Source organism: Salvelinus namaycush, chromosome 3, assembly GCF_016432855.1.
Source record: "Salvelinus namaycush isolate Seneca chromosome 3, SaNama_1.0, whole genome shotgun sequence".
NCBI lineage: Eukaryota > Metazoa > Chordata > Actinopteri > Salmoniformes > Salmonidae > Salvelinus > Salvelinus namaycush.
In genome coordinates, this window is record NC_052309.1 from 95,907,092 (window position 1) to 95,925,537 (window position 18,446).

General features: G+C 42.2%; 1 protein-coding gene and 1 gene segment (V, D, J or C); both read left to right on the forward strand.

Annotated features, from left to right (window-relative positions):
* Positions 1–5,267, forward strand: LOC120044138. The segment is given in 5 exon segments: positions 1–4; positions 109–168; positions 1,442–1,501; positions 1,669–1,715; positions 4,658–5,267. Coding segments are annotated over 5 exon segments (531 nt in total).
* Positions 5,268–9,684: 4,417 nt separating this feature from the next.
* LOC120043756 (immunoglobulin lambda-1 light chain-like) lies at positions 9,685–17,231 on the forward strand. The gene is made up of 4 exons (XM_038988319.1): positions 9,685–9,798; positions 9,900–10,230; positions 15,783–15,820; positions 16,689–17,231. The coding sequence occupies exons 1-4, from the start codon at positions 9,759–9,761 to the stop codon at positions 17,012–17,014; spliced, it is 735 nt and encodes a 244-aa protein (XP_038844247.1). The 5' UTR covers positions 9,685–9,758; the 3' UTR covers positions 17,015–17,231.
* The last annotated feature ends 1,215 nt before the right edge of the window (positions 17,232–18,446 follow it).

Here is an 18,446-nt window from a genome sequence, read left to right on the forward strand (position 1 = left end):
ATGAGTCAGTGAAGAAGACAGGGCCTCATGTAGAGCAATGAGAATAGCTGGTGATTGGTTAACTTCAGAGGCCCCTCCCTCTGGTCCTCCCTGTCTGTCTCCTTATAGGTGGGTTCTGCAGCCTCTCCTCTCCTCACACTCCAACCCTGCTCATCTCTCAGCTGGACAGTAAGGGCCTTTCACACCACACACTGACAACATGCTGGGGACACTCTGCACTCTCATCACTGCTCTAACATGTAAGGAATTTACTATATGTTCAACATGAATCAAAACAAGACATTAGAAGTTGTTAATTCATGTATGATTACATGTCTTAAATTGTATTTCATTCCCACAGATGTCAGTTGCCAGAAAGCAGTGACACAGACACCTTCAGTACTGACTGTCAGTACAAAGGGGACTGCTACTTTTTACTGTGACATTACCAAACATGAAGGCAATTATGTAATCTGGTATAAACAGGTTCCAGGAGGAGCTCCTCAGTATGTGTTAAGGTTTTACTACACAAATGACTCTCCTGATGAATATGGATCTGGTTTCTCCTCTGATCGTTTCACATCTAAAGCCACGTCTGGTAAGGATTATCAGTTTATAATCAGTAATGTGGAGGAGACAGACTCAGCAGTGTATTACTGTCAGACATGGGACAGCTCTGTTAGTGAGCACGTATCACAGTGATATACACCATGACAAAAACCTCCTCACCAAACACACTCACTTCTGCTTTCAGATGTTCTGAATATAGACACTAACTGAATGTCAAGTCATCCTGAACCAGTGTGTCTGCAGTAGGAGAACATTCCATGCTTGTGTTTTACACAAAACCCTTCACACATTTACTAGAATGTTGTCATTAACAATTACACCTAGTTGTCACAAAGCATGAATGATAAAGTGATATTCCAGAAGGTTCAGTCCTAACAGAAGACTCCATGTATCAGACAACCTCCATGATAGTCAGTCCCCTGGTTTACAGTAGAGACATATTACATCATCAGTCATTTAGTGATGTACTGTTAGTTCAGAACCCCACTATCAGGTCCAGATAATATTATTATAATGTTATTATTATACATATTATGAACTGCTGATTTAAACTAACTAACATAACTGAGAAGAAACATAATACTGATCTTTACAATGCAACAAAACAAATCCAATATGTTTATGAAATAGTCTTATCTCAAATATTTGCATTTTTTATAGTTTAATATTGACTCTAATTGAAATGTATGTCACAGTTATGAAGATATAGGATACGTCCAGATATTATTTAGAAATCTGTCTGTTGGTCTTGTGAAGACCCAGATACAGTATGTTTGAGAGTAGAGAGTGATTGGTTAACTGTAGAGGCCCCTCCCTCTGGTCCTCCCTGGCTTGGTGATAGGTTACCTGCAGAGGCCCCTCCCTCTGGTCCTCCCTGTCTGTCTCCTTATAGGTGGGTTCTGCAGCCTCTCCTCTCCTCACACTCCAACCCTGCTCATCTCTCAGCTGGACAGTAAGGGCCGTTCACACCACACACTGACAACATGCTGGGGACACTCTGCACTCTCATCACTGCTCTAACATGTAAGGAGTCTGACTTCCTGGAGGTTTTATTTCCTAGTTTATTAATAATGAGTCTGTATGTTTCTCTTTACTACATGTCATCTTCTTATTTCCCAGGTGTCAGTGGTGTGACTGTGGTGACACAGAAGCCTCCTGTTGTGACAGTGAGCAAAGGAGACACGGCCACTATGGACTGTAACCTGGGGACTGTTGATAATAGAGACGGCCACTCTGGACTGTAACCTGGGGACTGTTGATAATAGAGACGGCCACTATGGACTGTAACCTGGGGACTGTTGATAATAGAGAAGTCCACTCTGGACTGTAACCTGGGGACTGTTGATAATAGAGACGGCCACTCTGGACTGTAACCTGTGGACTGTTGATAATAGAGACGACCACTCTGGACTGTAACCTGGGGACTGTTGATGATAGAGACGGACACTCTGGACTGTAACCTGGGGACTGTTGATAATAGAGACGGACACTCTGGACTGTAACCTGGGGACTGTTGATAATAGAGACGACCACTCTGGACTGTAACCTGGGGACTGTTGATAATAGAGACGGACACTCTGGACTGTAACCTGGAGACTGTTGATAATAGAGACGGACACTCTGGACTGTAACCTGGGGACTGTTGATGATAGAGACGACCACTCTGGACTGTAACCTGGGGACTGTTGATGATAGAGACAGCCACTATGGACTGTAACCTGGGGACTGTTGATAATAGAGACGACCACTCTGGACTGTAACCTGGGGACTGTTGATAATAGAGACAGCCACTATGGACTGTAACCTGGGGACTGTTGATAATAGAGACGACCACTCTGGACTGTAACCTGGGGACTGTTAATAATAGAGACGACCACTCTGGACTGTAACCTGGGGACTGTTGATAATAGAGACGACCACTCTGGACTGTAACCTGGGGACTGTTGATAGTAGAGAAGGCCACTATGGACTGTAACCTGTGGACTGTTGATAATATTGCTGGTTGGTATAAACAGGTTCCAGGAGGAGTCCCTCAGGACGTGTTAAGGTGGTACCACACTGGTTGGAGCTCTGTAGAATATGGTTCTGGTTTCTCCTCTCATAAATTCACATCTAATCATCAGTCTAAATCAGATTATTGTTTGATTATTAACAATGTGGAGGAGACAGACTCAGTAGTGTATTACTGTCAGACTCAAAATGACTCTCCTATCACAGTGATATACACCATGACAAAAACCTCCTCCCCAAATACACTCACTTCTGCTTCATGCGTGGCAGAGGGGTGAACTCTAAGAAACATCAGTTGGTCAGTGATTATTATAACAATATATACATGTCACAATGGGAGATCTGGAAATGGAAGAACCATTCATTCCTACATGTCAACAAGATTATAAGAAGACATTGTCTGAAAGGAAACTGATTTTGTCTCTCTTGTTATGATCATCATCATCATCATCATCATCATCATCAGGTCAAAACTGCATCATATGGATAGTGCTTTAACTGATGGATTCAAAAGGACCAGACACAACAGCAGAATATGATGTTATACTATATACTGTTACTTCATAGAGAGGAACTCTAGAAAAGTCTGAGATGTTTGTAGAGAGAGTGAAGCTCTGTCTGAATGGGATGTTTCAGTTCCTGTCCTCTCAGTAGAGAGAGTGAAGCTCTGTCTGAATGCGATGTTTCAGTTCCTGTCCTCTCAGTAGAGAGAGTGAAGCTCTGTCTGAATGGGATGTTTCAGTTACTGTCCTCTCAGTAGAGAGAGTGAAGCTCTGTCTGAATGGATGTTTCAGTTCCTGTCCTCTCAGTAGAGAGAGTGAAGCTCTGTCTGAATGGGATGTTTCAGTTCCTGTCCTCTCAGTAGAGAGAGTGAAGCTCTGTCTGAATGGGATGTTTCAGTTCCTGTCCTCTCAGTAGAGAGAGAGAAGCTCTGTCTGAATGGGATGTTTCAGTTCCTGTCCTCTCAGTAGAGAGAGTGAAGCTCTGTCTGAATGGGATGTTTCAGTTCCTGTCCTCTCAGTAGAAAGAGTGAAGCTCTGTCTGAATGGGATGTTTCAGTTCCTGTCCTCTCAGTAGAGAGAGTGAAGCTCTGTCTGAATGGGATGTTTCAGTTCCTGTCCTCTCAGTAGAGAGAGTGAAGCTCTGTCTGAATGGGATGGTTCAGTTCCTGTCCTCTCAGTAGAGAGAGGGAGGAGGTTATTGTACGGCCGTGTATACAAACTGAATCACTGTGGTATTCGGACAAGGAACCAAGCTCATTGTTACTGGTGAGTACCCTTTCTTTTAACCTTATTTTTGTTTTCAAGGTTTTTTGTAATAATTAATAGTTAATAGAGTTACATATTTAACATTATATTCTTATTTCATATTTATTTCGTGTAAATAACCTACTTTGTGGACTGATTATCAAGAGTCATGGACACCATGTGACATCTTCATAGCCTACAGTATATCTGTAGTTGTTGATTTCACATTTAAACTTAAGAAACGTGATGGACTATTTGACCATGTAGGTTACTGCTGTCACTTGACAACACTACTCATTTATAATGTCTCATGCAATAATAATATATTTACTCAGAGGTAGATTTGAATGTGAAGTCTACATAAAGTTGTATCAACCTTTAAAATGTTTGTCCCACGTTATATTAAATAATGATAAAACCATGTATATGGTAGTTACACACAATGTTGCTACATGCTTCATTACATTGCAGGCTACTACATTGCAGTTGGTAACTCTGTTTGCTGGTTGACTAGTAGTAGGATATATGTTTGATTGTATCCCTCATTCAGAACATCTGACTACTTGATTATGTTTAAACTTAGAGATCTGAACTCATTATCCACTTGCACAGAAATCTGCTTTACCTCTGAAAAGTCACACATGGAGAGTTACTTAGAAAGTTTCTAAATAAGTCCAGCTACAAACAGACATATGAGTAATATGTAACTATAGAATTACATGGTTTTAGTGCCTTTTCATTTGAGCCCAACATGTTAATTGTTTGTAGCCTTTGAGAAAACGTTATATTTTTTATTCTACAGTATAATCACACAACCCTGTTTCATTCTACTAACATATCAAATGATTTAGTGTAATATTTATTCTGCTCATTCCATTGGTCCAGACTCTACCCTCCCTCCGCCTGTCTTGACCATCTTCCCTCCGTCCAGCGATGAGTTGAAGTCCAGCAAAGTCACCCTGGTGTGTCTGGCCAGTCAGATGGCCATGGGCTACGCTGATGTCAGCTGGACAGCGGGAGGGAATCCGGTCACCGGCGGCATCGCTACGAGTGGCCCGGTGCCGCAAGCCGACAAGACGTTCCAACTCAGCAGCTGTCTGACCGTTGACACGTCAGAATGGAACCAGGACAAAGTGTTCTCATGTAAAGTCACCGCGGGCTCCAAGTTCGCTGAGAAAGACATCAAGAAGTCTGTATGCAGCACTGAATAGCCTGAGAACCATTGTAATGTCCATTTGATTTTCTACATCACTTTTCAAGATATTGTTAATGCATTAGAAGTTTAACCTGCATATATACATTATGTTCCATGAAAGATAAATAGCTAATCACACTGATATCATAGGCTATATGATAAGTAGACTTTTTATATTTGAAATGGGTTGCTTTGCAGATGTACAATAGAGGAATAGTTAGGGCTTTGCTGTATTGTGGATATTAAATAAAGAACATTCTAAAGAACAAGTGTTTGTATTTGAGCATGTTGATGAACATCAGTGTTAGCAGCACTAAATGAGGGGGAGTTTAACTGAACTCAAACAGAGCAGCCTGCTCTCTTTTGACCAGATCTAGAAATAGTTAATCTAGATATCCAGGATGTAGAGCAGGTTTACTGTAATGTTAATGAATAACCAGAGATGGACCAGAGGTTTAGTTTAAATTACAACTTCACATTATTGAGAACCTTCATTACTGTGATATGATTGTATTATAAGATCATTCTGAAAGTATATATTTAATAATCTATTTAAAATAGTTGATTTGAAAAGGAAACTTGATTATTTCCCAGGCAATATTTGCTTGTACTTTTCACTGTATGAAGAATTAAAACAACAGTACAGTAACATGATAAATTCAATATATTCATAGTTTATATTCAATAGTGTTATAAACGTACGTCTTACTATAATGTACAATAACATTTTACTCATGAATATTTTCTCTCCATACATCTTTGCCAGCAGGGGGAAAAAGAAGAGATATAATATTATAATATGCTTCCACCTTGTGGCTCAAACAGTTGTATTTCATTATAGTTGTATTTCATTGTAATCATTTCCAGACTAAATCCATCACCAGTTTCAAATCAATCACAAATGACGTTATGGAAAGTTACTGTACAGTATCTCTGTTGTCAGTACAAATCTCTCCTCAGTTCTGTGTTGGACTGGTTCAGAGAGGAGTGTAGTGATGTAGTTGAGACTAAATCAGTCTAACTAAGGTTTAGGGACCCTCCTTCCTCTAGTACTAGTGGATGGGTGTAGTAGTAGAGAGACTATATCTGTCTAACCAAGGTTTAGGGATCCTCCTTCCTCTAGTACTAGTGGATGGGTGTAGTAGAGAGACTATATCAGTCTAACTAAGGTTTAGGGACCCTCCTTCCTCTAGTACTAGTGAATGGGTGTAGTAGTAGAGAGACTATATCTGTCTAACTAAGGTTTAGGGACCCTTCTTCCTCTAGTACTAGTGGATGGGTGTAGTAGTAGAGAGACTATATCAGTCTAACTAAGGTTTAGGGACCCTCCTTCCTCTAGTACTAGTGGATGGGTGTAGTAGTAGAGAGAATATATCTGTCTAAGTAAGGTTTAGGGACCCTCCTTCCTCTAGTACTAGTGGATGGGTGTAGTAGTAGAGAGAATATATCTGTCTAACTAAGGTTTAGGGACCCTCCTTCCTCTAGTACTAGTGGATGGGTGTAGTAGAGAGACTATATCTGTCTAACTAAGGTTTAGGGACCCTCCTTCCTCTAGTACTAGTGGATGGGTGTAGTAGTAGAGAGACTATATCTGTCTAACTAAGGTTTAGGGACCCTCCTTCCTCTAGTACTAGTGGATGGGTGTAGTAGAGAGACTATATCAGTCTAACTAAGGTTTAGGGACCCTCCTTCCTCTAGTACTAGTGGATGGGTGTAGTAGTAGAGAGAGACTATATCTGTCTAACTAAGGTTTAGGGATCCTCCTTCCTCTAGTACTAGTGGATGGGTGTAGTAGAGAGAGACTATATCAGTCTAACTAAGGTTTAGGGACCCTCCTTCCTCTAGTACTAGTGGATGGGTGTAGTAGAGAGAGACTATATCTGTCTAACTAAGGTTTAGGGACCCTCCTTCCTCTAGTACTAGTGGATGGGTGTAGTAGTAGAGAGAGACTATATCTGTCTAACTAAGGTTTAGGGATCCTCCTTCCTCTAGTACTAGTGGATGGGTGTAGTAGAGAGAGACTATATCTGTCTAACTAAGGTTTAGGGACCCTCCTTCCTCTAGTACTAGTGGATGGGTGTAGTAGAGAGACTATATCTGTCTAACTAAGGTTTAGGGACCCTCCTTCCTCTAGTACTAGTGGATGGGTGTAGTAGTAGAGAGACTATATCTGTCTAACTAAGGTTTAGGGATCCTCCTTCCTCTAGTACTAGTGGATGGGTGTAGTAGAGAGAGACTATATCTGTCTAACTAAGGTTTAGGGACCCTCCTTCCTCTAGTACTAGTGGATGGGTGTAGTAGTAGAGAGAGACTATATCTGTCTAACTAAGGTTTAGGGACCCTCCTTCCTCTAGTACTAGTGGATGGGTGTAGTAGTAGAGAGACTATATCTGTCTAACTAAGGTTTAGGGATCCTCCTTCCTCTAGTACTAGTGGATGGGTGTAGTAGAGAGAGACTATATCAGTCTAACTAAGGTTTAGGGACCCTCCTTCCTCTAGTACTAGTGGATGGGTGTAGTAGAGAGAGACTATATCTGTCTAACTAAGGTTTAGGGACCCTCCTTCCTCTAGTACTAGTGGATGGGTGTAGTAGAGAGAGACTATATCTGTCTAACTAAGGTTTAGGGACCCTCCTTCCTCTAGTACTAGTGGATGGGTGTAGTAGTAGAGAGACTATATCTGTCTAACTAAGGTTTAGGGACCCTCCTTCCTCTAGTACTAGTGGATGGGTGTAGTAGAGAGAGACTATATCTGTCTAACTAAGGTTTAGGGATCCTCCTTCCTCTAGTACTAGTGGATGGGTGTAGTAGTAGAGAGACTATATCTGTCTAACTAAGGTTTAGGGACCCTCCTTCCTCTAGTACTAGTGGATGGGTGTAGTAGAGAGAGACTATATCTGTCTAACTAAGGTTTAGGGATCCTCCTTCCTCTAGTACTAGTGGATGGGTGTAGTAGTAGAGAGACTATATCAGTCTAACTAAGGTTTAGGGACCCTCCTTCCTCTAGTACTAGTGGATGGGTGTAGTAGAGAGAGACTATATCTGTCTAACTAAGGTTTAGGGACCCTCCTTCCTCTAGTACTAGTGGATGGGTGTAGTAGAGAGAGACTATATCTGTCTAACTAAGGTTTAGGGATCCTCCTTCCTCTAGTACTAGTGGATGGGTGTAGTAGTAGAGAGACTATATCAGTCTAACTAAGGTTTAGGGACCCTCCTTCCTCTAGTACTAGTGGATGGGTGTAGTAGAGAGACTATATCAGTCTAACTAAGGTTTAGGGACCCTCCTTCCTCTAGTGCTAGTGGATGGGTGTAGTAGAAAGACTATATCAGTCTAACTTAGGTTTAGGGACCCTCCTTCCTCTAGTACTAGTGGATGGGTGTAGTAGAGAGAGACTATATCTGTCTAACTAAGGTTTAGGGACCCTCCTTCCTCTAGTACTAGTGGATGGGTGTAGTAGTAGAGAGACTATATCAGTCTAACTAAGGTTTAGGGACCCTCCTTCCTCTAGTACTAGTGGATGGGTGTAGTAGTAGAGAGACTATATCAGTCTAACTAAGGTTTAGGGACCCTTCTTCCTCTAGTACTAGTGGATGGGTGTAGTAGAGAGAGACTATATCTGTCTAACTAAGGTTTAGGGACCCTCCCTCCTCTGGTCCTCATGAACCCTTGTCCTGTTCCATTTTCTCTCTCTGTGTCCTCATCTGGTTCCTCACATCTGTCCTCGGTGGTGCCCTCACTCAGTCTGGTCTTGTTCACATTGGGGCGAATCCTAACTTGCAGTTCAGTCACATTTTCACTTAGTCTCCCATTGGCATCAATGCATGACTAAGTAAAGATTCACCTTAATTGGAAGTTAGGATTCACCCCATCGTGCATCAGTGATCAGAATAGAGTCTGCAGTTCTATCAACGTCCACCAGAGGAGGACATACGACCACCAATAATGACTGAGGAAAGATCTACATGTACTTTACAACAGGAACAGCTGTCTGTAGACCACTGGTTTCAGTCCCACCCAAAGACCAGCTGATAGTTTCATATCTACTATCTCTAGTTATCAGAGTCATTCACCAGGGACGTGTTGTAGATCTGACACTGAGTTACAGGCAGTGATGTGTTGTTCCCCTTCTCCCCCAGCACACACCTGCTTCCCCTCCCCTCCTCCTCTCCTTATTTATAGCTTCATGTAAATGAAGAGTTTATTTTATCTCATCTCAGAACTGTGTGGGGGAAGGGGGTGGTGGGGGGGTCTGCAGGTGACCAGAGGAGTGGACTGAAACTGAAAATGTGTCCCAAATGGCACTATGTTCCCTTTATAGTGCACTACTTTTGACAAAGGCCCATTGGGTTCTGGTCAACAGTAGTGCACTATAAAGGGAATAGGGAGACATCCTGAGTACCTCATAATTATGTTGGTCTTGTGTAGAACTAGTATAGGATAATAAACTCCATTCATGGTTTGATGGAGGTAGGAGATTAGATACCTCATCATTATGTTAGTCTTGTGAAGAACTAGTATAGGATATTAAACTCCAGTTATGGTTTGATGGAGGTAGAATAGGAGTCAGTGAAGAAGACAGGGCCTCATGTAGAGCAATGAGAATAGCTGGTGATTGGTTAACTTTAGAGGCCCCTCCCTCTGTTCTTCCCTGTCTGTCTCCTTATAGGTGGGTCCTGCAGCCTCTCCTCTCCTCACACTTCAACCCTGCTCATCTCTCAGCTGGACAGTAAGGGCCGTTCACACCACACACTGACAACATGCTGGGGACACTCTGCACTCTCATCACTGCTCTAACATGTAAGGAATTTACTATATGTTCAACATGAATCACAAAAAGCCATTAGAAGTTGTTAATTCATGTATGATGAAATGTCCTAAATTGTATTTCATTCCCACAGATGTCAGTTGCCAGAAAGCAGTGACACAGACACCTTCAGTACTGACTGTCAGTACAAAGGGGACTGCTACTTTTTACTGTGACATTACAGAAGATGAAGGCAATTATGTAAACTGGTATAAACAGGTTCCAGGAGGAGCTCCTCAGTATGTGTTAAGGTTTCACCGTACTCATGCCTCTCCTGATGAATATGGTTCTGGTTTCTCCTCTGATCGTTTCACATCTAAAGCCACGTCTGATAAGGATTATCAGTTTATAATCAGTAATGTGGAGGAGACAGACTCAGCAGTGTATTACTGTCAGACATGGGACGACTCTGTTGAAGAGGCTGTATCACAGTGATATACACCATGACAAAAACCTCCCCACCAAACACACTCACTTCTGCTTTCAGATGTTCTGAATATAGACACTAACTGAATGTCAAGTCATCCTGAACCAGTGTGTCTGCAGTAGGAGAACATTCCATGCTTGTGTTTTACACAAAACCCTTCACACATTTACTAGAATGTTGTCATTAACAATTACACCTAGTTGTCACAAAGCATGAATGATAAAGTGATATTCCAGAAGGTTCAGTCCTAACAGAAGACTCCATGTATCAGACAACCTCCATGATAGTCAGTCCCCTGGTTTACAGTAGAGACATATTACATCAACAGTCATTTAGTGATGTACTGTTAGTTCAGAACCCCACTATCAGGTCCAGATAATATTATAATGTTATTATCTATATTATGACATGCTGATTTCAGTAAACTAACCAACACAACTCACATGAAACTAAATACTGCTCCTTTCAGTATAACCAAAATGATCCCATATGGTTGTTGTTAGTCCAATATAAAATATATATATTTTTGATAGTTGAATAGTTACAATAATTTAAATTGATTAAAAGTCCATCATACAGAAGCTGATAGGGTGAGATAGAGGCCCCTCCCTCTGGTCCTCCCTGGCTTGGTGATAGGTTAACTACAGAGGCCCCTCCCTCTGGTCCTCCCTGGCTGTCTCCTTATAGGTGGGTTCTGCAGCCTCTCCTCTCCTCACACTCCAACCCTGCTCATCTCTCAGCTGGACAGTAAGGGTCGTTCACACCACACACTGACAACATGCTGGGGACACTCTGCACTCTCATCACTGCTCTAACATGTAAGGAGTCTGACTCTCTGGAGGTTTTACTTCCAGTTTTATTATTAATGAGTCTGTATGTTTCTCTTTACTACATGTCATCTTATTTCCCAGGTGTCAGTGGTGTGACTGTGGTGACACAGAAGCCTCCTGCTGTGACAGTGAGGAAAGGAGAGAAGGCTACTCTGGACTGTAACCTGGGGACTGTTGATAATAGAGACGGCCACTCTGGACTGTAACCTGGGGACTGTTGATAGTAGAGACGACCACTCTGGACTGTAACCTGGGGACTGTTGATAATAGAGACGGATACACTGGACTGTAACCTGGGGACTGTTGATAACAGAGACGGACTCTATGGACTGTAACCTGGGGACTGTTGATAATAGAGACGGCCACTATGGACTGTAACCTGGGGACTGTTGATGATAGAGACGGACACTCTGGACTGTAACCTGGGGACTGTTGATAATAGAGACGGCCACTATGGACTGTAACCTGGGGTCTGTTGATAATAGAGACGGCCACTCTGGACTGTAACCTGGGGACTGTTGATAATAGAGACGGCCACTCTGGACTGTAAACTGGGGACTGTTGATAATAGAGACGGCCACTCTGGACTGTAACCTGGGGACTGTTGATAATAGAGACGGAAACTCTGGACTGTAACCTGGGGACTGTTGATAATAGAGACGGCCACTCTGGACTGTAACCGGGGGACTGTTGATAGTAGAGACGGCCACTGGACTGTAACCTGGGGACTGTTGATAATAGAGACGGCCACTCTGGACTGTAACCTGGTGACTGTTGATAAGAGACGGCCACTCTGGACTGTAACCTGGAGACTGTTGATAATAGAGACGGCCACTCTGGACTGTAACCTGGGGACTGTTGATAATAGAGACGGCCACTCTGGACTGTAACCTGGAGACTGTTGATAATAGAGACGGACACTCTGGACTGTAACCTGGGGACTGTTGATAGTAGAGACGGCCACTCTGGACTGTAACCTGGAGACTGTTGATAATAGAGACGGCCACTCTGGACTGTAACCTGGGGACTGTTGATAATAGAGACGGCCACTCTGGACTGTAACCTGGGGACTGTTGATAATAGAGACGGCCACTCTGGACTGTAACCTGGGGACTGTTGATAATAGAGACGGACACTCTGGACTGTAACCTGGGGACTGTTGATAATAGAGACGGCCACTCTGGACTGTAACCTGGGGACTGTTGATAATAGAGACGGACACTCTGGACTGTAACCTGGGGACTGTTGATAGTAGAGACGGCCACTCTGGACTGTAAACTGTGGACTGTTGATAATAGAGACGGCCACTCTGGACTGTAACCTGGGGACTGTTGATAGTAGAGACGGACACTCTGGACTGTAACCTGGGGACTGTTGATAGTAGAGACGGCCACTCTGGACTGTAAACTGTGGACTGTTGATAATAGAGACGGCCTCTCTGGATTGTAACCTGGGGACTGTTGATAATAGAGATGGACACTCTGGATTGTAACCTGGGGACTGTTGATAGTAGAGACGGCCACTCTGGACTGTAACCTGGGGACTGTTGATAAGAGACGGCCACTCTGGACCGTAACCTGGGGTCTGTTGATAATAGAGACGGACACTCTGGACTGTAACCTGGGGACTGTTGATAATAGAGACGGACACTCTGGACTGTAACCTGGGGACTGTTGATAATAGAGACGACCACTATGGACTGTAACCTGGGGACTATTGATAATAGAGACGGACACTATGGACTGTAACCTGGTGACTGTTGATAGTAGAGACGGCCACTCTGGACTGTAACCTGGAGACTGTTGATAATAGAGACGGACACTCTGGACTGTAACCTGGTGACTGTTGATAGTAGAGACGGCCACTCTGGACTGTAACCTGGGGACTGTTGATAATAGAGACGGCCACTCTGGACTGTAACCTGGGGACTGTTGATAGTAGAGACGGCCATTATGGACTGTAACCTGGAGACTGTTGATAGTAGAGACGGCCACTCTGGACTGTAACCTGGGGACTGTTGATAATAGAGACGGCCACTCTGGACTGTAACCTGGGGACTGTTGATAATAGAGACGGCCACTGGACTGTAACCTGGGGACTGTTGATAATAGAGACGGACACTCTGGACTGTAACCTGGGGACTGTTGATAATAGAGACGGCCACTCTGGACTGTAACCTGGGGACTGTTGATAATAGAGACGGACACTCTGGACTGTAACCTGGGGACTGTTGATAGTAGAGACGGCCACTCTGGACTGTAAACTGTGGACTGTTGATAATAGAGACGGCCACTCTGGACTGTAACCTGGGGACTGTTGATAGTAGAGACGGACACTCTGGACTGTAACCTGGGGACTGTTGATAGTAGAGACGGCCACTCTGGACTGTAAACTGTGGACTGTTGATAATAGAGACGGCCTCTCTGGATTGTAACCTGGGGACTGTTGATAGTAGAGACGGCCACTCTGGACTGTAACCTGGGGACTGTTGATAAGAGACGGCCACTCTGGACTGTAACCTGGGGTCTGTTGATAATAGAGACGGACACTCTGGACTGTAACCTGGGGACTGTTGATAATAGAGACGGACACTCTGGACTGTAACCTGGGGACTGTTGATAATAGAGACGACCACTATGGACTGTAACCTGGGGACTGTTGATAATAGAGACGACCACTATGGACTGTAACCTGGGGACTGTTGATAATAGAGACGACCACTATGGACTGTAACCTGGGGACTGTTGATAATAGAGACGGACACTATGGACTGTAACCTGGTGACTGTTGATAGTAGAGACGGCCACTCTGGACTGTAACCTGGAGACTGTTGATAATAGAGACGGACACTCTGGACTGTAACCTGGTGACTGTTGATAGTAGAGACGGCCACTCTGGACTGTAACCTGGGGACTGTTGATAATAGAGACGGCCACTCTGGACTGTAACCTGGGGACTGTTGATAGTAGAGACGGCCATTATGGACTGTAACCTGTGGACTGTTGATAATAGAGACGACCACTCTGGACTGTAACCTGGGGACTGTTGATAATAGAGACGGCCATTATGGACTGTAACCTGGAGACTGTTGATAATAGAGACGGCCACTATGGACTGTAACCTGGGGACTGTTGATAATATTACTGGTTGGTATTAACAGGTTCCAGTAGGAGTCCCTCAGTACATGTTAAGGTGGTACCACACTGGTTGGAGCTCTGTAGAATATGGTTCTGGTTTCTCCTCTCCTAAATTCACATTTAATCATCAGTCTAAATCGGATTATTGTTTGATTATTAACAATGTGGAGGAGACAGACTCAGCAGTGTATTACTGTCAGACTCAAAATGACTCTCGTATCACAGTGATATACACCATGACAAAAACCTCCTCACCAAATACACTCACTTCTGCTTCATGCGTGGTAGAGGGGTGAACTCTAAGAAACAGCAGTTGGTCAGTGATTATTATAACAATATATACATGACACAATGGGAGATCTGGAAATGGAAGAACCATTCATTCCTACATGTCAAAAAGATTATAAGAAGACATTGTCTGAAAGGAAACTGATGTTGTTTCTCTTGTTGTGATCATCATCATCATCATCATCATCATCATCATCACCATCATCATCACCACCACCACCACCACCATCATCATCATCATCATCACCATCATCATCACCATCATCACCACCACCACCATCATCATCATCATCACCATCATCATCACCATCATCATCACCACCACCACCACCACCATCATCATCATCATCATCATCATCATCATCCTCAGGTCAATACTGCATCATATGGATAGTGCTTTAACTGATGGATTCAAAAGGACCAGACACCAACAGCAGAATATGATGCTATACTATATACTGTTACTTCATAGAGAGGAACTCTAGAAAAACAAGAGATGTTTGTAGTGAGAGTGAAGCTCTGTCTGAATGGGATGTTTCAGTTCCTGTCCTCTCAGTAGAGAGAGTGAAGCTCTGTCTGAATGGGATGTTTCAGTTCCTGTCCTCTCAGTAGAGAGAGTGAAGCTCTGTCTGAATGGGATGTTTCAGTTCCTGTCCTCTCAGTAGAGAGAGTGAAGCTCTGTCTGAATGGGATGTTTCAGTTCCTGTCCTCTCAGTAGAGAGAGTGAAGCTCTGTCTGAATGGGATGTTTCAGTTCCTGTCCTCTCAGTAGAGAGAGTGAAGCTCTGTCTGAATGGGATGTTTCAGTTCCTGTCCTCTCAGTAGAGAGAGTGAAGCTCTGTCTGAATGGGATGTTTCAGTTCCTGTCCTCTCAGTAGAGAGAGTGAAGCTCTGTCTGAATGGGATGTTTCAGTTCCTGTCCTCTCAGTAGAGCGAGTGAAGCTCTGTCTGAATGGGATGTTTCAGTTCCTGTCCTCTCAGTAGAGAGAGTGAAGCTCTGTCTGAATGGGATGTTTCAGTTCCTGTCCTCTCAGTAGAGAGAGTGAAGCTCTGTCTGAATGGGATGTTTCAGTTCCTGTCCTCTCAGTAGAGAGAGTGAAGCTCTGTCTGAATGGGATGTTTCAGTTCCTGTCCTCTCAGTAGAGTGAGTGAAGCTCTGTCTGAATGGGATGTTTCAGTTCCTGTCCTCTCAGTAGAGAGAGTGAAGCTCTGTCTGAATGGGATGTTTCAGTTCCTGTCCTCTCAGTAGAGAGAGTGAGGAGGTTTTTGTACGGCTGTGTATACAAACTGAATCACTGTGGTATTCGGACAAGGAACCAAGCTCTTTGTTACTGGTGAGTACCCTTTCTTTTAACCTTATATTTTTGTATTCAAGGTTTTTTGTAATACGTAATAGTTAATAGAGTTACATATTTAATATTATATTCTTATTTCATATGTATTTCGTGTAAATAACCTACTTTGTAGACTGATTATCAAGAGTCATGGACACCATGTGACAGCTTCATAGCCTACAGTATATCTGTAGTTGTTGATTTCACATTTAAACTTAAGAAACGTGATGGACTATTTGACCATAAAGGTTACTGCTGTCACTTGACAACACTACTCATTTATAATGTCTCATACAATAATAATATATTTACTCAGAGGTAGATTTGAATGTGAAGTCTACATAAAGTGGTATGAACCTTTAAAATGTTGGTCCCACGGTATATTAAATAATGATAAAACCATGTATATGGTAGTTACACACAATGTTGCTACATGCTTCATTACATTGCAGGCTACTACATTACAGTTGGTAACTCTGTTTGCTGGTTGACTAGTAGTAGGATATATGTTTGATTGTATCCCTCATTCAGCACATCTGACTTCTTGATTATGTTTAAACGTAGAGATCTGAACTCATTATCCACTTGCACAGAAATCTGCTTCACCTCTGAAAAGTCACATATGGAGAGTTACTTAGAAAGTTTAAAAATAAGTCCAGCTACAAACAGAGATATGAGTAATATGTAACAATAGAATTACATGGTTTTAGTGCCTTTTAGTTTATGAGCCCAAAATGTTAATTGTTTGTAGCCTTTGAGAAAACGTTATATTTTTTATTCTACAGTATAATCACACAACCCTGTTTCATTCTACTAACATATCAAATGATTTAGTGTAATATTTATTCTGCTCATTCCATTGGTCCAGACTCTACCCTCCCTCCGCCTGTCTTGACCATCTTCCCTCCGTCCAGCGATGAGTTGAAGTCCAGCAAAGTCACCCTGGTGTGTCTGGCCAGTCAGATGGCCATGGGCTACGCTGATGTCAGCTGGACAGCGGGAGGGAATCCGGTCACCGGCGGCATCGCTACGAGTGGCCCGGTGCCGCAAGCCGACAAGACGTTTCAACTCAGCAGCTGTCTGACCGTTGACACGTCAGAATGGAACCAGGACAAAGTGTTCTCATGTAAAGTCACCGCGGGCTCCAAGTTCGCTGAGAAAGGCATCAAGAAGTCTGAATGCAGCACTGAATAGCCTGAGAACCATTGTAATGTCCATTTGATTTTCTACATCACTTTTCAAGTTATTGTTAGAATTATAATTTTTCTTTGCATATATACTGCATACATTCTGTTCCAAAAAAGAGAGAAATAGCTACTAATACTTATATCATAGGCTATATGATAAGTTTGAAATTAATTGATTTGCTGACTTATAATAGAGGAATAGTTAGAGCTTTGCTGTATTGTGGATATTAAATAAAGAACATTCTAAAGAACAAGTGTTTGTATTTGAGCATGTTGATGAACATCACTGTTAGCAGCACTAAATGAGGGGGAGTTTAACTGAACTCAAACAGAGCAGCCTGCTCTCTTTTGACCAGATCCAGAAATAGTTGATCTAGATATCCAGGATGTAGAGCAGGTTTACTGTAATGTTAATGAATAACCAGAGATGGACCAGAGGTTTAAATTACAACATCACATTATTGAGAACCTTCATTGGAATGATATGATTGTATTATAAGAACATTCTGAAAGTATATATTTAATAATCTATTTAAAATAGTTGATTTGAAAAGGAAACTTGATTATTTCCCAGGCAATATTTGCTTGTACTTTTCACTGTATGAAGAATTAAAACAACAGTACAGTAACATGATAAATTCAATATATTCATAGTTTATATTCAATAGTGTTATAAACGTACGTCTTACTATAATGTACAAAAACATTTTACTCATTAATATTTTCTCTCCGTACATCTTTGCCAGCAGGGGAAAAAGAAGAGATATAATATTATAATATGCTTCCACCTTGTGGCTCAAACAGTTGTATTTCATTATAGTTGTATTTCATTATAGTTGTATTTCATTATAGTTGTATTTCATTATAGTTGTACTTCATTATAGTTGTATTTCATTATAGTTGTATTTCATTATAGTTGTATTTCATTGTAATCATTTCCAGACTAAATCCATCACGCAGTTTCAAATCAATCACAAATGACGTTATGGAAAGTTAGTGTACAGTATCTCTGTTGTCAGTACGTTATGGAAAGTTAGTGTACAGTATCTCTGTTCTCAGTACGTTATTGAAAGTTAGTGTACAGTATCTCTGTTGTCAGTACGTTATGGAAAGTTAGTGTACAGTATCTCTGTTGTCAGTACGTTATGGAAAGTTAGTGTACAGTATCTCTGTTGTCAGTACGTTATGGAAAGTTAGTGTACAGTATCTCTGTTGTCAGTACGTTATTGAAAGTTAGTGTACAGTATCTCTGTTCTCAGTACGTTATGGAAAGTTAGTGTACAGTATCTCTGTTGTCAGTACATTATGGAAAGTTAGTGTACAGTATCTCTGTTGTCAGTACGTTATTGAAAGTTAGTGTACAGTATCTCTGTTGTCAGTACGTTATGGAAAGTTAGTGTACAGTATCTCTGTTGTCAGTACGTTATGGAAAGTTAGTG